Raw genomic sequence first — 21,839 nt, forward strand, 5'->3', positions numbered from 1 at the left:
TTTATAAAGGAATACTTTTTTAAAATTTATTTTTATTAGTTGGAGGCTAATTACTTTCCAATATTGTAGTGGGTTTCGCCATACATTGACATGTATCAGCCATGGATTTACATATGTTCCCCATCCTGATCCCCCCTCCTGCCTCCCTCTTCATCCCATCCCTCTGGGTCTTCCCAGTGCACCAGCGCTGAGCATTTGTCTTATGCATCCAATCTGGGCTGGTGATCTGTTTCACCCATGATAGTATACTTGTTTCAATGTTATTCTTTCAGAACATCCTACCCTTGCCTTCTCCCAGAGTCCCAAAGTCTGTTCTGTATATCTGTGTCTCTTTTTCTGTTTTGCATATAGGGTTATTGTTACCATCTTTTTAAATTCCATATATATGCATTGGTATACTGTATTGGTCTTTATCTTTCTGGCTTATTTCACTCTGTATAATGGGCTCCAGTTTCATACATCTCATTAGAACTGATTCAAATGCATTCTTTTTAATGTTGGCCTCCAATTAAAATAAGTAAATTTATATTTAGGAAAAAATAAACAAGCATCCAGCCCTCATGGACCACTTTTGTGTGAGTAGCTCTGAATGTCCTCCAAATTACTCAAGCATCAGTGATTTTAGGGTTTACTCAAAGTGAAATCTCCAGTCTTTTAACTGCTCATGTAGAAATGCTTCTACATGATTAAAATTATCCTTATATTTAGCCTTTGTCTAATACTTCTGGGAAAACCAAAATTTAACTGCATTGTAAAAAAGAAATATAACACAGGTATTGATTCAATATGAAAAAGACCTTTTATCCTTCCAAAACAATTTCAAAAATCAAAGTGGTTTGAGGACAGTTTAGCATTTTGTAGACACTGGTTAACACTCTCAAACAATACTATTATATTTGCAAACTCTATTTTCTAAAACAGAAAGTCTCTTGCTACTCCCTCCCTCTCTTTTTTTCTTGTATTTATTTCTGCCCTGCCTCATTCTGAAATTCAGAGCCTGCCAGTAGTCAACATAAGCACCTAGAACTATGGCACTGATGTAGCAAAATATCATAAATTATATGACTATAGATTTTCTTCTCCTGGTGTCTTCATGCTCTACTCAATACCATTGCTTCTTCAAACTGCTCAAATACCATCCTCCTCCCAAAGAAAGCATTTAATGCCTTGTATTTCAGAACCCTGAGAAATCAAATTTGTCTATAATGGCAAAATCACACTCATCTCCATTTTTCTATTGCGTAAATAAAAATCTGTACACACCATGATTTGAAACCTTGCGGACCCTAAGAAATATCACATTCAAAATCAGTTGATTTAAAAAAAAAAAAAAAGAAGAAGCATGCAATGCTTGCATGTTAAGTCCTTTAAGTCGCAGACTAGATGTCCTGATTCTAAGTTGAATTCAGGTATTCTTGACAGCCTTGGTAACTGAGGTGGAAGTGTTTTTTTCTATCTTCCCAATGAGAATTCTTGATGGAAAACAGGATTCATGAGGTCTAAAGAGAATGTACAATTCTAAGAAGTATGTTTCATGCTTTGAAGGGACCTCTGCAATGATCAGAAAGTTGGAGCCAATTTAGTATAAAAAATTAGGACTCTTGTGACATAGGTTGACTTTACACAATTGAGCTAGCAACACTCTACCCAGTGCCCCTGACTCATAGGAACGCCATGGGAAACTGACTGAAAAATTGTGCAGCTGATTGAAAGGACTCTGACACGGTATCTCGTCACTGTCTTCTACAGTCAAGGGCATAACACCTTAGAATCTGGATCCAGGACTTAGTGATAGTCATCAATAATGTAGACATTGTCTTCTGCTTGGATAGGCTTCAGAGCTGCATTTTTCAAAGCTCCAATGTGAGAATCTTTCAATGGAATCACGCTGTAAAAGAATAACATGAGTAAGAGAAAAGAAGACCACTTCTCAAGTATGAGCAGCATATTTGTTTACGTTCAGTCAAGCCTGGGTATGTGCATTTCTCAGAGCCCCATTCAAACATCCTATGAAATGAACAGAAGTTCCAGAATTGTGACTATGAAGTTACAGGAAATTATTTTTTATAAGGAGATAGAAAGTCACACCTTTTCGTTTCAAAAAACTCACACTGGTCTCTTTCAAGACACTCGTGCAATAGAACACAAAAATTTATAATCCAAGAAGACAAATACCACACATCAAATTGAAGTACTAAACCAGGATGCACAGTCTCAAAGATGGCCAGGAAATGGTTTGGCTGGCGTTTTTCTAGCTGAGGACTGTGACCCTTTAGCAAATATTATTTAGTGGTATGTATCCTGTATTTAAGATAAATATATATAAGTATACAAAATATCAGAGCATATCAGATGTAGTAAAATAGTATTGCTTCACCTAACTGTGTTCTAGATCAGAATCAAAACTCACAGTCTGCCTTAACAGTCAAAATTAGAAAGCCATGGGTTAGGTGAGTTTTATAACATGAAGACTCACACATCAAGTGTACACAAAGGTCATTTGTGGAGTTTTGATATCAATGCTTTTATAGAAGTTGCCTGTAGTCACTATTTTTATTACCTAAGCCTGTCCAGAAATGATATGAAATGCACTGAATCTTCACTCAGCTCTGATCTTTAAACAGATTAGTCATACATGTGTGGAAACAGGTTAGGTGTCAGCAGCTCAAAATGTGTCAACATGATATAGCTGCCCCAAAAATAACATCATGAGGAAATATACCTTTTTGTTTTGGTTTTGTTTGCTTTTCTATATTATACAGTATCTTCTACAATAAATATTTTCTTTTCTAATTAAAAGATGAAAAACTGAAATTTTAAAGAAGTAAACATTGAAAGAACAAAAATGAACTAAAAGGATGTTATATCATTCATGCTTTTCTGTCTGTAAGGAGTACTTTTTATTTTTTCCACTCTAGGAAGCTGACAGTCAAAAACTCCTAGAAGTCTGGGTTTTGGACTCTAAGAGACCTGCTGTGTGATGTAACCTTGGATGTCACTTAACATCTCTAAAACTGTTTTTTAACTTGTAAACTGAGAATAATACTACTACCTGTGTCACAGGTTTATTACTGTGAAGGGCACGTCTGCGGTAATAAAATCCAGCGTCTATGGAACACTTGCAAAGCTGGAGATTATTCAAGGCATATTTTGTGGACTGGCTCATGTGATTAGGGCTTCCTTGGTGACTCAGACAGTAAAGCGTCTGTCTGCAATGCTGGAGACCTGGGTCCAATCCGTGGGCCAGGAAGATCCCCTGGAGAAGGAAATGGCAACCCACTCCAGTACCCTTGCCTGGAAAATCCCATGAACAGAGGAGCCTGGTAGGCTAACAGTCCATGGGGTTGCAAAGAGTTGGACACCACTGAGCGACTGTACTTACTTACTTACTTGCTTCATGTGATTAACTCAGATGTAGGAAAGATTGGGTACAAACATCCAATGAAAGAGAACTAAGAGTAATGGATGGCAGTTAAAGAGGGACGAATTCAGAATCAAAGAAAGACTTAGCTTAAAGCCCAAGATGGACCAGATGAAACAGTTTATATGGTTGGAAGTAGGGAGTGGTTTCCTACCTTTACAGATGTTTGGGAAAATGACTCCAGGGATGCTTACAAAGAAGATTTAATTTTTTATTGGGTGAAGTGGTAAATTTGCAAAAACTGTAAATTGAAATGCCTGTGAGGCCAGACAGCTAACGTAAATGAACAGAGCAGGCTGGGTATGGAATAATAGGGATGGTGGGAGGCGTGGGGAGTTGGAGGCATGTCCCTACCCACTGCCTTTGCAGGTCTTCAGCCTGCAGGTGTCTTCCTCCAGATTTTTGCAGAGCTGCCTTCTGCTTCTTTGGAGTTCACTCAAATAACCTACTGCTCTGCTCCAGTATTCCCCATGGTATTTCTCTGGAAGTTCTATAAGGCCCTGCTTATTCATTTATATGTTTTCTGCCTGTTCTGCTCATCTTTTTGGAATATACTAGAGATTCAATAGACATGCAATAAACAGAGCACTGAATGAAATTGAAAAACAGTCTAAACAACCCACTCGAATGATCCCTGAGACAATATCTGCAATTTAGTTCTCATGCTCTAAGAGATAACATTTGAGGTGTTGTTTCTGTAGCTGTTATGACACAATTCCAGGGAAACATAGAGATGCTTGGAGAAGGAACTGGCAACCCACTCCAGTATTCTTGTATGGAGAATCCCAGGAACAGAGGAGCCTGGTGGGCTGCCGTCTATGGGGTCGCACAGAGTCAGACACAACTGAAGCGACTTAGCAGCAGCAGCAGCAGCAGCATAGAGATGCCAAAATCATCACTGGAAGGTTGAACAACAATGGAGGTGCTCTATATACTAGATTTTTCTGGATCCAGAGTATAAAATGGAGAACTAAGAAGGAAAAGAGGAGAGGGACAGAGAAATTTTCCTTATGTTTACTAGAGTAAGAACATCAAAAGGCATTACTGACACAAACCATTTCAAACTTACCGTAGTAGCTCCACCTTGCTACCCAGGCAAAAGTATCCTAAATTGGGGGAAAATGAAGAGAAAATTAAACATACAAGCCAAAGAGTTCATGAGATTTTTTTTCCAAACCAGTATATTATTATAGTTTTTACTTTAATATGAGCAAAATCAGTACAGCTCTCAAAGTCTAAAAAAAATTAATTTAGAAGAAAGAATATTTTTAAAAAGAAGGAGAAAAAAATCAATCTGGACCCTAAACTGATAACTCCAACTAACTTCTCTTGAATCTCCAGAAGCCAAATAAGCCCCTTGGTGTAAAGTATCTTGTGATTCGTAGGTTTAGTGTATTGACCAACATGCCCTAGCTTAATTTTTGCCATTATATTTCACTGAAAAAAACCCTGAATATTGCACTTCTCGCATAGAAGATGGGCTTTACAAACTCATACACACACAACTGGTGGAAGGAGACCAGGAGGTATTGGATAACTGTCATCTGAAACCCTTTGTACTTCTCCTAGCTCCAAAATCATGTACCTTCCTCATGTCTCTTGTGCTTCTTCTATTAAGTGGATGCTATAAAACCATCAACAGTTTTACCCCCAATAGGGATAAAAATTTGTTATTGAGGGAATGGGAAAAGAACAAAATGGGAGGGAACAAGTCTTGTATATTACAGTGGGTTTTGACTTCCAAGTATCAGCTATACACAACCAGTGCTTATTTCTCCATATTTAATTTCTCCTATGAATAATTTAAATATCATGTTTATGGAACAATCAATTTAAGATAAATAAAAAATAAGGAAAGAACAAGGTAAGAACCAAGGAAGTTACATGACACTGATATATGGAATATACAGCTACATGCATTTGACTCAAGAATACTCCTGTGGGCTCAAGAATATTCCTCAATATTTTAGTCCTGAGGTGACTTACTTCTCCTAATCCAGAAAACCACAAACATGAGCAACAATGCCAAAATGGTAACAGAGATTCCAATGTAGACTCCCTTGTTGGTGCTCATCCATGTTTCTTGTGCCAGTGCCGCAAGCTACAGAAACATCAGCAGATCAAACACAAAACAGAAAAATAAAACCATCTTGTTAGAGTTATAGGCAGATAACATCTCAGAAAATAGTATACCCAGACACATTATTGTTTATTAGCCCCTGGCTAGTTCTGCATCATGAGGGGTAAGACCAAGCAATGTAAAGTTATAGCGTTATGATGAGATTCTAAGACAACTCAAAATTCAAACTGTATTTGGGGTTGGTGGAAATGTTTACATCTTACTTGCGGTGGTATTTAGACAAGGGTACAGTTTTGTTAAACTCAAACTGTATGCTCCAAATGAGTATGCTCTATTATTATAATTTATACATATTGTAATATAATAAGTTCCTTTCATAAATAATCCTCTTATGATACTAATAAAAAGCAGTTTTGGTCCCTATACAAGTTACCATGGTGGTGCTATCTGAATGTGTTCAGTTCCTGAAACTGGCCTTTAATTAAAACACTTTTTTTAACTAGAATTCAAGATTCTATGTCTTTGTAAATGGGCATGAAAGTAGCTGCTCAGATTCATGGCTCTGCTTAACAATTAAAATGCTGTGCAATTGGGAAAAAAATTCCTAGTGTGAGGGATCATCACGTAAACCCAAAACATACCAGGCCATCATGCCTGCCTCCTCTACATAACTTAATTCTAATTCTAAAGATGTCCCACCAGGTAGGTATTTTAACAGAAAGGAAGTGGAAAATCAGAGAAAAAGATTAAGTCTCAAGTCTCCTCCTGCATAAGAGTTTAATCTCTGGAGTCAGAATCCCAGATTAACTTTTATTTAGTTGCTCTGTGACCCTAGCAAGTTATTTAGCCTCTCCAAACCTCTTTTTCTGTCAAATACAGATTAAATAGGGTTTTGGGGAAAGGTACTTCAGGTTCCTCCTGAAAAACACTATGATGAATACAGAGGAGGGTGACCTAGCCTCTGAGCTGTCCTTGCCTAAACGGAAAACACTCAGTGCCTTGGGAGGGAAAAGCTGTGTTACCACCTTACTTGTAGGAGGTAAAGCAGTTAGAAAGAACACAGGGTTACAGGAAGCAGTCTTTGCTTGCTTTTTAAAAAATATTATGTTACATAAAAACTGGAAGCTCATTTTAGAGTGTGTAGCTCAGGAGTAAGAAAGGAAAACAAAAATCAACCATAATTTCAACATCCAGAAATAGTTTTTATTACCATTTTTCATTACATACCCTTCTAGAATTTTATCTTTCTAGTACTTTCCCTAACAGACACAGTTACACTACCCAATGTATACTACATAATATACATCATTTTATTTTGTGTCTATAAACTATATAATATATATTAATATAAAATTTTTTTTTCACTTTTGGCAATGCTACATGGCATGTGGGATCTTAGTTCCCTGATCAGCCATCGAAACCTGTACTTACTTCATTGGAGGCATGGAGTCTTAATCACTGGACTGTCAGGGAAGTCCCAATGCTATCTGAAAACTTAGTTTTTTCATTTAACAATTGACAATGTCTTCTCATAGCAGTAAGTACACTGCAGTGACAACATTGTTAATGGCAATAAATGGGCATGCTTAATTGATAAGTAATTAATCTCCTATTATGGAACATTTAGGTTGTTTATCATATTTTCATGATTATAAACAGCAGCAAGATATATCTTGTTTATATATCTTTATGTATATGTTCATTCTCTCCTTAAGATGCAGCTCAAGAAGTTGACCTACTGGGTGGAAATATATGCTGCTTGGTTTCAAGATACCTGGGAGACACCTTGATGTCTTCACAGTCAAGACACAAAAAAACCCACGATTGGGCTACCACCTTTTGTGAACTTGCTTCTATATTGCTTATATCATATAGAAGAGATTAACTGCTACTAAATAAACCTGTCCTGCAGGTAACTGAGGTCAAAAACAATCTTATCATTCAGAGTGTGTGTTTCTTTTTTTTAAACCAGCATAAGTCTGACTGACAGGACATTTAAATGGTGGCAGTTCTGCTATTTAACAAGCACAAACAAATTCAGCCCATATCCATCAGATCAATCAGTACCCATATCATCAGTGTAATTAATCTTTCATATCATTCCTACCTGGTAGTGTTCTCATTACACTAAGTTATGCAATATAAGGCCACTTGACATCACATTAACTGCACTTTCCTTGAACATGAATTTCTCTTACAATGTCCATGCTGCAACTTCTCACCACTTGCAATCAAGATTACTCTCATACCTGAATCTGTTCATGTTTTTTGCTTCTAAGAGTTATTTGCACATAGTGAAAGGAAAGTTGTTTTACCCAAGGGATCCAAAAGTAAAAATCTCACTGATAAATTCCTCTAATTTACACACAAAGATGAGGCTTTGATGAACATCATGAGACTATAGCCCCTTGGATTTTTCCCAAGCTAACTGTGGGGAAAGTGTGAGAACAAATTACAGAATTACAAAGTTGTTGAAGACCTTAGGACCTTAATATGTCATCATATGGGGAGGATTATATATAGAAAGACCCAACAGTGGCATCAAATTTTCTCTATAGGAGGAAAGTTGGATTGGAAAAGGATATTAGGGGGCCTATGTTTAAGGAATCGTACTTTCATTGACATAATATTTTTGGTGGGGATGGCCCCCATTCCACTACATCAATTCAAGGCTTGTTATTTCTCTAACAATGATTTAAGTCTTTCTTGGTATGTAATGTTAATTCACTATGCCTTAAATAATTCACACTTTTTTTCTTATTTTATGGGCAGCAGAAATTCTGGTGTATATGTGTGTCTAGAGTAAAATATCACTTTTCAGGTATTTCTAACAAAGTAGGGCATCTATATAGACTTTAAATAAAGTATCCCTATTTCAGAGTCAGATTCTTTTCTTCCTTTATTTTCTTTTTTCTTTTTTTTTTTTTTTTTTTGAAGGAATAGCATTTCATTTTACTCTTGGTTCCACATTTCAAAAACTACATTGTCTGCTTTTTGAATAAAGTGAAAGAGTTGAGAAAGGTCACTTTTTCTCCTTTGTATCTCAAAAATAAACGAACTTTAAGTTTCAGATGCAAAACAAGAGGTCCACCACAGACAATAATTTTAACAAAGTTATTCAAGATTCCCCCTTTCTTAAAGTGCTCCAGGAATTAGATGGGTGACTATGGGCTAACACCATCTTTATCAAGTATTGGCAAAGGTTATAGCTGGCAAAGCCTTTGCTTGTTGAATGGAAGAGGTATCACAGGACTGAGTAACTGATAAAACTTCAATCTTGAATTAGGTTAGGTCTTGATCTGCTTCCAGCTAGTTGATCTCTTGAAATATGCGAGCTGTGCACTAAGTTTTTGGTTGCTCTATGATTTTCTTCTTGCTTGTAAATTTCACATATTCTTAATTTGTTTTACAGATCAATCTTTTTTCTTTGCACTAAACCGATGTGGATAAGGAGCCCAAAAGGGAATTAATCAGTTTTGGTGCATATTTTGAAGACATCTTCACAGAACATATTGCTCTGAAGTTAGGGTTAAAGTGACACTTTCCATTAGGATAATGTGGAGGACAACACTCTCTCAGGAGAAAGTAAGCATTCTAAGCTTTCCTTTCCCAGGCATCTCCCCTCAGGCACTGAGACTTCAGCCATCCAATACATGGGGACAGGCAGAAAGAGACTTCAAAAGTCAAATATATTTCAACAGCTAATTTTTAGCAAGTCTGGCAATGAGATCTTTCCATTCTTCTCTCTTCTTTGTGATGTATGTAGGAGTGAGTAGCTGCAGTAGTGATTCTGGCTGTTGTCTAAAGAAGTTCTGACACAAGGCCTCAGTGTTACATATCACATACATCCCACAGTCATAGCTGTTTTGTTGAGCAGGGGCTTTCTCTTCCACAAAGGCCAGTTTGTCTCCTTTTCTGCCTAAGAAAGCCTCTAGTTTCTCTGCTACCTGTTTTGCATGGAATGTGTTACTACTACCATAAGAATTATAATGAAAAAAGCCATTTTTATCTTGCAGATAAACCAACAAGCTCCAGTGGGTTCCCCCAGCTGCGTGGTTGGAATTATCATTGATGGCTAAAAATATAACTCTCTTATTGGGGATGTCCAAGGGTTCAAGGAACATGGCGATTTCTGCTGGGTTGCCAGTGCACTTGATGAACTGAGTAACTTCGGGGCTGATGAAACAGACGTGGTCAGAGCAGTCATGAAATTGACTGTTGGCAAAGTACTCAAAGGCAAACCCAATAACATGGTCATTGAGCCAGCTTGGAGGATCCAGTAGTGAGACGTCTGATTGCCGCAGTAGACTGTCCATGTAACTCAAGACTACTGGGTCCATCTGGTACTGACCAGGGCTGCTCAGAAATTCCAGAAGCTGCTTCGGGCCTCACCAACCCTACCAGCCTCCAAGCAGCTCTGTACTGGCCGGAAAAGCCTCTTTTCTTCCTTTATTTTCTAAATTAGAAGGAATCAATCTGTGAACTAGTCTGATACTAGAAATCTCTAAATGTAACTTGATTACAGAAGAGACATATAAGTGAATCAGGCTAATAAAATAGGAAGGAATATACTTACAGGTTGATTGTTATGCCAATGGGGATCTGGAGACTGTGTCACAGTGCCATTTCCATCTGCTCAACAAGAAAGAAAATTAATAAGAATTACAAAAAGATATTGAACTTTCCTGCAAACACCAAATATATTCACACTGCCTTTTGGTAATGAAGGGAAAGTTGAATAATCATATGGCCTAATGCTGTAGACATCCCAAGTTAATACCAAGTTACTAACATTTATTAATTTAAGCAGTAAGGTTGTGCTTCTTAACCATTTTGTCATGGACACTTTGAAAATGAACCCTTTTTGTTTCTCTCTGTGGAAAAAAAACTGCATGCTCACGGAAAATTTACTGACAATTTTAGACAAGTCAGAGTGACCCATTCTCAGAACTAGGTTAAAAATTACCAATTACGGGTAAATAATCAATACTTTCATGGAAGCTCAGAAACTTCCAATGAGTGCTCAGAGGTCATTACACATCCAAAGAGCAGAACCACTCTGTTCAAAATGAACATTACATTGGTTTTATACTCAAAATGTGAGTGAAATCCACTAAGATACCTCAAACAGGTGGCATCCAACTCCTACATTATATGCCTGTGTGCCCAGACACTGATCCAAATGTGCTTTAGGAAATATGTTACATCACTCCCAAGGCCAGTATACTTTATACTACCTAAAATTCCAATACAAAAGGATATTATGCCTTAAAATTTTGAATGTCCAAATTTTAATAGTGTTTTGAAATATCTCTTTTGTCACACAGAACATATACTGTTGGCACTTCTAAGCAACTATAGGTCAAATACACAATACTCTCTTTACTGAGGATCTATTAAATACAAGCACTTTACTACCTTATACCAATTTTCTTAATCCAAAATTATAGATGAGATACTGAAATGGTTGAAGTATCCAATTCTACTAAAGGACAAGAGCCTCAGATCATAACCACTGCACACATTATGTTCCTATTCAATGAAAATACTACAGGTCTCAGAGATTCCCATACTACTGACAGAGCTATAAAACCATCATTTTCTAATGGTAGTGAAAATGAACTAATCATATCCCCCTAAATTTTCACATTTTACATTACTGTATCTACAGTTTAAACATTCTGATACTACTTCTTCAAGAGACAAAGACAGTACCTACAGTCTAGTCTCTGTGTATGATTTATGTTATAACCTTAAATCCTTAAGCTATAGAATGAGTGATGTTGTAAAAAAAAAAAATAGGAAGGACTTGAGTCAGATAAAACTTGACTTCAGTACTGACATGTCACTTACTAATGTGACCTTGATCAATGTCCTTTACATACATATTATATACATATGCATGTAAATGTATGTATTTATGTTTCTAGCTGGAGTAACCTTGAACTACAAGCTGTTGATAGCACCCGTCTCATAATTATCACAGTAGATGATGTATGTAGGGTTCTTAACATCATATTACACAAATATCAGGTATCACAATTATGTTGCTATACAACTTAGGAGCAATGGGGAAGGGACACCATGCAATGACTTTTCCAAATATCATGTCTTTCATTCCATACACACATGGAGTGAAAATAAAACAACTTGCTCATGGGCGAACAGCTAGAAACTGCCATGGGCGGGCAGTTGAATTGGAAGCTGTTTGTCTCCGAAGTAGAACTAAATCTTCTCCTCAGTCTGGCAATGGCAAGAAATAAACCTTCCCTGAAAGAATTAAATGAGATAATATACAACAATTTCCTGGCACATGCATCTGAAAAGGAAGGTGCAAGCCATATGAAACCAAAATTCTGTCTGGACTAACATTCTTTGCTTTGTGAGGCTTGAACCCACTGAAGTGTGACTCGGGCACTGTGAGGATTTGGCTGAAGGGCCTCAGAGATGCTGCCAAGACAGCAGCAGTCACAGAAGTCGTGAGGACACAGCTGCTCTTATGTCGGGTCCATGCTGGCAAGTCTACCTTGACCAGGTTTTAGTGACATATTTTAGAGAACAATTTCCCATTTCCTACTTTGTTCGTCCTCTTAGCCTAAAACTGTGGGGTACAGTTGCTCCAACTGCTCTTACCTGTATTTTTATCTGCTTTCTCTTTGTTTTTGTGCCCAGAAACAGTTCACACCAAGGATTCCACTTTCAAAACCAAATGTCACTATTAGCTAATTCCAATTAAATTGGTCCCTCTCTGAGTCCCCCTGCACGTCCATTTTCAATTAAGAGCTTCCTTGACTGATTGGCAAAGATGGCCACCCTGGGTGTCTGCTACATATTAGTACCTCCTGAACATGATGAATCATACACACAAGTCTTACAAAGCCTGACCATGTTTGGATGCTTCACAGGCACATGGACAAATAAGCCTGTTCTACATTACAAAGGGGTTCACATGTGGTGCTCTCCAAATTTACCACCATGGGTAACAGAGTTAGCTGGGAAAGATGACAATTCAATATCATCTTTCTACATTATAGGAAAAACAGACTAATCTTACATCTTAAAAGAATATGGACTTTCCAAAACAAGGGAGAACTGGGAGACTTTTGTAGTGGAATAGCACAATCCTAGTGGGACCTGCCTCTTTGGTTCTGGTGTCCATGTCCTCAACCCAACTCAAAGTGTCCATGTGAAATGAAAGCTCGACAAGGCAGCGGGGGAGCCTCCTGGCTCTGTGTAGTTTCTGGGGCTTAGAGGAAGCATAAACAGGTGACCAGTTTGGTCTGGACCAGTTTGGATTTAATTGTTTTAAGGCTCTGTCCAGGGAAGTACACCTAGGAATAAGTTTAAAGACAAGGCTGATTCATTTTATTTAGAAAAATGTGGATATGCATGTGGATGGTCCCAATCATACAAGCTGCCTATGTCACTCAAATGTACATATTTCTGGACATTCTAAATAACAGTCTAAATTGTCACTCTATCACTTACCTTGTAACTGTGTCCCAAGATCTTTATCTCAAATAATGCTTGTAAGAATAAGTAATATTTCACCCATTTTCCAAAAGATAAAAACAGATTTAAAGAAGGTAATAAGACATTTGTTCAAGTTGCATAGCTGAGTGGAATAGCCATTGTTGGCATTCAAGTCTCGCTTCTCTTATTTCAGAATATGTGCTCTTAACAATGTGCTAACATTTATCAAAATTTGAAAGCTCCCAGGTGTTCAGGAAAGAAACTGACGTTACCTGTTGAACAAGAGTGCCATGGTGAGCTGGTTATGTTTGTTTCATACACGGTAGTAGGCTGGGTTTCTGCTGTCTGAGTTGGAGAAGATAAAGAAGCTATAGGAATGACAAGAATGGAAAAATAGTGTTCAATTGGTGGAGGAAAATTTACACCCCCAGCAGAAATAACAAAACGAAATCAGAAATTACCCTTTGACTCTTTCTTAGAAATATATTAATAGATGCCCTTCACGTATTACCCTGCTATGTAGGCATTTCATTATCATGAATAAATCTGATCTAGGAATGATCTGAGAGTTTAACAACATAATTAATTATTTCACATTTTATATTTCTTTTGTTGTTCAGTTGCTAAGTCGTGTCTGACTCTTTGCAACCCCATGACGCAGCTTGCCATGCTTCCCTGTCCTTCTCTGTCTCCTGGAGTTTGCTCAAACTCATGTCCATTGAGTCAGTGATACTGTCTAACCATGTCATTCTCTGCCACCCTCTTCTCCTGTTCCCTTCAATCTTTCCTAGCATCAGGGTCTTTTCCAATGAGTCAGCTATTCAATAAGGTGGCCAAAGTATTGGAGCTTCAGCTTTAACCTCAGTCTTGGGGTTGTCATAAGAATTAAGGAGCCTAATACTCATAAAGCAGTTAGCATGTTTCCTGACACAGGAAAGAGAGTAAGCATTAACTTCACTGAAATCTTATCCTCAAGTGTTGGGTTAGGCTTCAAAACGGATTAAAAGGTCTCTATTCAGAACTCCTTGTAAGACAGAATCTCATTCACTTGGCCCTGTTCTGGCACCCTTATTTTTTCCTCATAATTCTATGTTAAACTGGGCTAAAGGCACCATCCTTTGTATATGTTCATGACCAGTGGTCTGGCTTTTTTTTATTTTTGCTATTAATGATTCCTTTGAGAATCTAATAAAAACCATAGATCCCTCTCACTCTGAAAATGCTTAAAGATACAAAAGATGAAGTGGTTCGCAGATTCTGTGAAGCCAGGTTTGGGAACCTGTTAAGAATCCTTACCCTAGATTCTACATCTCCCTTAACATAGTACCCTGGATGTAGTATATCCTCTCCTTTAAAACCTCTTGCACTTAGAAGCATTTTTGCTTACCTGGCTGGAGGTCCCTTGTGGGTGCTGGCACTGGAAGAGAAGTAGAGGACCTCGCTGTCACTGGAGCAGTGGTGACCGTCATGTTTGGAGTGGTGGTGTTGATTGTTGATGGCATAGCAATGGTGGTGGTTGTTGGAGCAGTTGTGACCACGGTGGTTGGAGTAGTGGTGGTGCTGGTTGTTGAAGTTGTGGTGGTTGTTGTTTTGGGGGTAGTAGTGGTGGTTGTTGGAATAGTGGTAGATGTTCTTGGAGTAGTAGTAATGGTTGTCTTTCTTGTAGTGGTGGTTGTTCTTGGAGAAGTGGTGGAGGTGGTAGTGGTTGTTGGAGTCCTGGTGGTTGTTTTTGGGGTAGTAGTGGTGGTTTTTCGAATAGTGGTAGTCGTTCTTGGAGAAGTAGTAACGGCTGTCTTTCTTGTAGTGGTGGTTGTTCTTGGAGTAGTGGTGGATCTGGTAGTGGTTGTTGGAATCCTGGTGGTTATTTTTGGGGTAGTAGTGGTAGTTGTTCGAATAGTGGTAGTCGTTCTTGGAGAAGTAGTAACGGTTGTCTTTCTTGTAGTGGTGGTTGTTCTTGGAGTACTGGTGGTAGTTGTAGTGGTTCTTGGAGTAGTGGTGGTGGTGGTAGTGGTTCTTGGAGTAGTGGTGGTGGTGGTAGTGGTTCTTGGAGTAGTGGTGGTGGTGGTAGTGGTTCTTGGAGTAGTGGTGGTCGTTGTTGTTGTAGGTGGAGCTAGAAATCAACATGAAAGCAAGGATTCATTAAGCGGCAGGAAACAAGAGACTTGTGCTGGGCCTGTGCACCAACACAACCAAGGAGACTGTCCCCAGGCAGAACTCAGCACTTATCTCCCATGAACTCCAAGTTCTTGTCATTGGTCAACTAGAACCTGTGACTGAGGAGGGAGTGAAGACATGGTCACAACAAGGCAACAGCTGCATTTAAAGGATAATATTGCGGGAGGTGTTGATATTAAAAAATGACACATGGGACTTGTGTTGAAGCACTTTGTAAAGACTAGTCATACATATCAGATTTACATATCTTCATAAACATCTGTGAGGAAAGGAAAAGTGTCTACAGCCTGAAGCTATCTTTGTCTTCTTAGCAGTACATGACTGGAACACAAATAATAGTTCCCAAGAACCAGAATATTGACCAAATAAACAGCATTCACTTCTGTCAGTTCTAAGGGTACCCTCCCAACATATCTGCATCCTAAATGTGGATTAATTCACATCATTAACATACAGTGGATAACACAGATGCCATTTGCCACCTGGGAAGCCCTGAAAACAGTCATAGATAGTATATATATGAATGGATGGGGCTGTGTTCTAATAAACCTTTATTATTTAAAAAAAAAAAAACTGTTGGTGACCTTATTTTATAATCTGATCTGGTCCTAAGGCTAATGTATGCTGACCTGGGTCTAATAGTGTAGTTAAAGATTTTGAAGAACAGTGCAGTCTCAATCCCCTCCCTTCAGTTTGAAATGAAACCTAAAAAAAAAAAAAAAAGAGGAAGCAAGAAAAAAATCTGATCAAAGGAGTATAACAAGAAGGAAATTTAATCAGCTTATTTCACTAATGTTCCTTGCTCAGGAGTAAATATTTCCTAAGGAAGAATGTAGGAAACTAAGGCTAGGAAAAGCTGCTGTGGAAGAGACCTATGAGATGTTGAAAGTAAGTGTACTCTGTGAAAAGAGCAAGAAAACTTAAGTAAAGTATTGGGTTGGAGGCAGAGAGTCACTTTGGCTCAGTTATGAACCTGTTTCCCACTGGACAGAACAGTGACTTTGCAAATATTCATCTGTTAAAGAATTTCTAAGCACTATAAATGTCCCCTATTAATTTCTTTCTTTATCACTTAAAAAAAAAAGTATTCCTCCAGACCAATCATATAATTTCACAACTCCAAACATAATCTCTTCTCCACACACAGCCTCCTGCCACATGTGTATAGTACCAGCATCTTTTGGCTTTCTTAAATTGCCTCCAAGATGTTTCCCCAGAGTCAGCTATTTTCTGCATCAGAATTGACCTTCTTTTACTTGCCTTCATCAAATAACCTAAGTGTCCTTGATGAAGATAGGAAAAATTATGAAACTGAAATATCAAGTTCATTTAAATTAAAAAAGAGACCAGGGAGGTGGGAGGGGGGGATCGGGATGGGGAATACGTGTAACTCTATGGCTGGTTCGTGTCAATGTATGACAAAACCCACTGAAATGTTGTGAAGTAATTGGCCTAAAACTAATAAAATAAAATTAAAAAAAAAAAAGAGAGACCTAACTTATACAGGCTCTGAGTATTGGGTTCCGTTTTCATTAGAAACTTTAGTAGGAGAATACTTACTATCAAAGAGCACCAGGAACCAGGAAATCCTTTAGAACCTGCTCCTTTCACCAAGTGGTAAGAAAAATTAAAAGTCTACATCAACATAGAAAAACATAAGTTTTCCAGACTTTTGGATTTCACAAAATTCCTTAAAGCCAAAATTGAACAGTTATTGAGTGAAAGTGTTCTCATATTGCAATAGGGCAATTTTAATTTTTATACAAGGAATTGAGTGATATGATGTGAGTGAAAGTGAAAGTCACACAGTTGGGTGCAACTCTTTGTGACTCCATGGACTATACAGTTCATGGGATTCTCCAGGCCATAATACTGCAGTGGGTAGCCATTCCCTTCTCTAGGAGATCTTCCCAACTCAGGGATCGAAGCCAGGTCTCCCGGTTTGCAGGCTGATTCTTTACCAGCTTAGCCATGATATGGTGTGAATTGTGCTTCAAAAAATCCAAGGACAGAGGAAGGGGATGAAACTATATAGGCTCTTTCAATGTATATGCAACAAAATCACATTGACAACTGTCAAAATCAAATGATACATTTATTTGACAAGACCTTATATTACCTGTTTTGTATGTGTGAAACTCTCTATGAGTCTTAACATGTTAAGAAAGAACATTTGAAAATTCTCTGAAGAAATGACCTCAAAGAAAAGGTCAGATTTTCAAGAAGAAGAAATTCAGCTCCATAAAAATACTCACTATATCTCAGTGTGGAACAGTGAATGCTTTTTCATGAACCAACTACTATTCCTGAAGCACTGCTCAGGAGACAGTTTGCTGACTGGGAAGATCCTCTAGCCTATGGTCTTGAATCAAGGTTACTCAACACTTCACTCTATACAAATACAAGATATTCAGTTGAAGAGTTGTTAGAAAACAACATCATAGGGAACTTTTCTTTCCCTACTAAAGGAAAAGAAAGTTAATATCAGACAGAAAACTCTTATCTCTGGGAACCCACAGAAAGTGATCAAAGAAGTAGGAAGATAAGCTCACCTGGATTTACCCTCAACTCTAGGGTGGTTTTTATGTCATTGAACCACCCTCTCACCTCAATTCGGCAACAATACAAGCCACTGTCAGACAGGGCAGCATTGTTTATGGTCAAAGACACATCTCTTCCGCCAATATTTCCATTTAGCTGGTAACGTCCATCCCTCCGATAGGTGACTCTGTAGCCATCAGTCCAGATGATGTTAGTTCCGCAATTAAGCCAAGGACATGCCCCTCGGCCCCAGCACATGCTTGTGACTTCACCATTATAGTAGCAGGGTAGAGTGACAGACTGACCCGCCACTGCAGTCACTCGGTGGTAAGAGGTTACAGCATCTGTAAATAAAGAGACACCAGAGCATGCATCTCAAAATTTTAACTTTAATTTTATTTTCATTTTGTTCTTTATATAGCTTATGTGGTTTGAAATTATCTAACCATATTTTGAGTTTTTGAATTTAATATATGCATTTTTCTTGTAAACATATTCTTTAGCAGTGTTATTGTTAACCAGATATATTTGAGGATGAAACGTCATATAAACATTTTTCTGTACTCAGGATTACTTCCTAATAGGACAGATTTATGAGAGAAACTATCAGGAATTTAAAGTGCAGAAATATGTCCAGTCTTCTGGTGAATATGATTCCAATTCCTCTCCAAAAGGTTTGAAACAAACGACACTCCAGTAATGAATCAGTGTGTGTGCATTTCATCCTGTGTTTGGCAGGTATCTGCTTACTAAATTTTAATACATACAGGTGGTATTTCCTCTCCCCTAGATTCAATCACAGTCTCAGTTGAAATCTGATTTTAAAAATGTATTAAATCTAAAATTTTGATTTTCAATTTTATTGCGATTTTTTAATGGATATGTAAAAAATTTCACCTCACAAATCTTTTCTAAGTTAAAGAAAAAACATCGAATATTCTACTTACAGCATCATTGGCTAGAAGGCAGAAGACAAGTAAATTCTTTAGAAATCAGTTTTTAGATAAAAGGGTTTATAATACTCTCAGAAGGAATGAATGCTTATAATGGGCTTTTTTGGTTTTGTTTAGCTGCTAATATGTATTGGACTTTTTGCTACCCCGCCAGCCTGCTCTGTTTATGGAATTTCCCAGGCAATAATACTGGAGTGGGTTGCCATTTCCTTCTCCAGGGGATCTTCCCAACTCTGGAATCAAGCCCATGTCTCCTGCATTGGTAGGTGGATTCTTTACCACTGAGCCACCTGGGAAACCCAGCATGGGATTTAGGATGATTAAAAAACATTCAGGCAGGGATCCCTTCTTGTAAGTTGATGACTGTCCTGCAATGGAGTACTGTCCAGTTAGCCAGGGGAAATCAAACAATTGGACAATATTCAATCAAACAGTAAACTTCACCTCTTAAACACAAACAGGCAGGAAAACTCTTTCCTGCAGTAGAGGTTTAAAACACTGTATTGCCAAATGAAGTCTGAGTGGTCCTTAAAAGAAATCTGAGATTCAACAACCAGTCATAGTTAGAACTGGGCTGTAAGTCTGGGAAATGCTCTGGGAATAAAACACTCATTGTTATATAAAATAAGTCCACTTTTTATTACTGGAATTCTGATTATGTTTAAGTTTGCTTAATATCATTTTTGAATTATAAAGGTAATTTATATGCTGATTATAGAAAGTTGTTACAGAATATAATTTTAAAATGTACTTTTCGTCATATTCCTACCTCTAGAGATTTTTTAATGATTATGTCTATTCCTAAAAATTTCCCCTATCTCCCAGAATGTTAGGATATGAGATAAATAATTGTGTTTATTAAAAATTAGTTTTTTTGTTTATTGATTAAAAAACAAAATTTTGAAAAAAAAAAAATTTTGGCCACATGGCACTACATGTGGGATCTTAGTTCCCCCACCAGGGATAGAACTCGTGCTTCCTGCATTGGAAACACACAGTTTTAACCACTGGAAATCCAGGGAAGTTCAAATTTTTTTTTTTTTAAAGAAACAGTTACACATAGTTAAAAAAATCAAAAAGTACAAAATGGTACAATAAAAGACTCATCTCCTTCCCACCCATCCCCATTTCTTCTTCCATCCCTTGTCCACAGTTACACTTTCTAACATACAATTGAGTACTTCATGCATACACAACCATCTACCTACTCTTTTTTTTAATTTAAACACAAACAGCAACATAAGCTGTACTGTACTGCAGGATGCCTTATTCACATACTCATAGATTTTTAAATTCTTAGCATTTAGCAATTTCTTTGGCTTAAGTTTTCAGCTTGGTTCTTTGCTCACTAGTGGATCCCATTACCTTTGACAAAGCCCTAGGTGTTAACATCTACTTTCCTCCAGTGCCCCCCCAAACCACCCCCTACATCCTTGGGGTTCCAGAGCACAATCCACTTATTCACTTACCTGGCAGGAGTAGGAGGCCCAGGATGGCTACCCAAGGATGCATGATGCTATTGGCCTGAAGGAAAGAGAAAGCAGACTGCTTGGTGTGGCCCTCAATCAGATGGGATCAGAACAAGTCTTAATTCTCAGATGGCACCTTCTCCTTTCACCCTTACAGGGTGAATCCCATAAACCTGCCTGCTGGAAGCAAGACCACACTTGCAAATGCTTCCGCTCTCTGTCTGCTCCAGGTGGCTAAGAGGTCTGCCCCTTCCAACAGGCAGGCACAGGTGTCCTCTGAAACATCCTTACTTACACAGCTCCTTTCCTGCACTTAGAGCCCACGCTGACTCTAGGTGCTGACAGAGGAGACAAGGGAGCAAACACAAAGGAAAGGAGAGGAAGGCTCAGCAGGAACACCAGAGCAAAGCCCAGACTTCCCATGGCAAAGCTGCACTTATCCTTAGCCTTGAAGATGAGTCACCTGGTTTTCTGGCGAGAGGAGGGTACTTCTTCCTTTGTGGTCACAGTGGCTAGTCCCCAGCCTTAGTCAAACCTTCAAATGTCCACTGAGCTAAGAACTCAGAGTTGTGAGTTTCACTTATGGCTCAGGAGACTGCCTCTCAGATAGCTCTGAGGAGCCACACCCAAGAGGGGTGGAGAGATAAGCTTCTATGTGATTTTGGAGGAGAACAACCAAACATCTCAGTAGAAGGTTGCCACTAGGTACAAGAAACAAATACCTCAATTAATGCCTTTAGCATTTTTCTAAGTACAGGAAGATGAAACTTGGATTCATAAAAGTTTCTCCTGCAAACATCTAACTATCTGAAGGCTTGTTTTACCAGTTTTCCCAGAGCACAGAGGACTTCTTTTTGGATCACTGCACTGAATTCCTTTCAGGGTATATGGAGTGTCAGTGACCACAGGGGCTAGTGACTTAATTCTTACAGAACCAGATGGCTAGGGACACTCCTTAGCTGCCAGTGCCCCCTCATGGTCATAAATTCAACCATGATTTAGGAGGCAGCTCATGGCCACTCTATCCCACAGTGCAGAGAATACCTTTTCTCAGTCAGGCCAGTATTCTGATGATCTTCAGTGTGGTATTACTGGACTAGGCACTACTAAGAGTAGACAAAAGTCTTTGGACCACATGTCTTTCAAATCTGTTTCGGTCCAAGCAGAATCCCGTGTTGCTTCTTCCTGTATGTAGAGCTACACTATAACAATCTTGAGTTCATAAATAAATGTTCACATGTATAGCTCTTAAATAAATATATATACACAAGTTGCCTAGTCATCATTTTTATCAGAGGCTTAGTCACCCATTTAGTAATGCAAGAAATCACAATCTTGTAAAATAGGCCAAATGCAAGTAACATAGCTAGTAGCAGCACTAGGGTCATAAGTAAATATTTAGGCCAAGAGTTTCAATTAGGTGTGATCCAGTATATTACCAGCTCATCTGACTCAATCTGTCTTGTACAAATCACTGTCTTAAAGGGAATGAAATACTTGTATTGTTCACAAGGCATCCAGCCTAATTCCCTAGTGTTATTAGGCTGATTATCCTTAGTTCAACTATTCCCAATGTAAGGGAGCTTTTAAACTTAAATGATTTAAATAATCTGGTGGGAGTCATATAAATCCACCCTGTAACTGAAGGAGGGTCCCTCCTAATAATCAGGAAGTTATATTTGCTGACTGAAATTTAGTTTGTTATTATTGAGCTTGAGCAACTTTAA

General features: G+C 38.2%; 2 protein-coding genes across 3 annotated transcripts; both read right to left on the minus strand.

The window, feature by feature from the left end:
* Positions 1 to 977: 977 nt before the first annotated feature.
* LOC136168599 (hepatitis A virus cellular receptor 1-like) lies at positions 978 to 20,697 on the minus strand. 2 transcript variants are annotated; one of them, XM_065936258.1, is made up of 9 exons: positions 20,576 to 20,697; positions 20,113 to 20,167; positions 17,702 to 18,034; positions 14,362 to 15,084; positions 13,247 to 13,342; positions 10,078 to 10,133; positions 5,408 to 5,522; positions 4,491 to 4,527; positions 978 to 1,888 (listed from the first exon to the last, which is right to left on the minus strand). In XM_065936258.1, the coding sequence occupies exons 2-9, from the start codon at positions 20,153 to 20,155 to the stop codon at positions 1,786 to 1,788; spliced, it is 1,506 nt and encodes a 501-aa protein (XP_065792330.1). In that variant the 5' UTR covers positions 20,156 to 20,167; positions 20,576 to 20,697; the 3' UTR covers positions 978 to 1,785. The 2 variants fall into 2 exon arrangements, with proteins under 2 accessions (XP_065792330.1, XP_065792338.1); XM_065936266.1 differs by lacking the exon at positions 978 to 1,888 and adding an exon at positions 4,287 to 4,391.
* Positions 9,120 to 9,887, minus strand: LOC136168611 (sentrin-specific protease 8). The gene has a single exon (XM_065936288.1). The coding sequence runs from the start codon at positions 9,839 to 9,841 to the stop codon at positions 9,203 to 9,205; it is 639 nt and encodes a 212-aa protein (XP_065792360.1). The 5' UTR covers positions 9,842 to 9,887; the 3' UTR covers positions 9,120 to 9,202.
* Positions 20,698 to 21,839: the final 1,142 nt, after the last annotated feature.

This window comes from Muntiacus reevesi, chromosome 1 (genome assembly GCF_963930625.1).
Source record: "Muntiacus reevesi chromosome 1, mMunRee1.1, whole genome shotgun sequence".
Taxonomy (NCBI): Eukaryota; Metazoa; Chordata; class Mammalia; order Artiodactyla; family Cervidae; genus Muntiacus; species Muntiacus reevesi.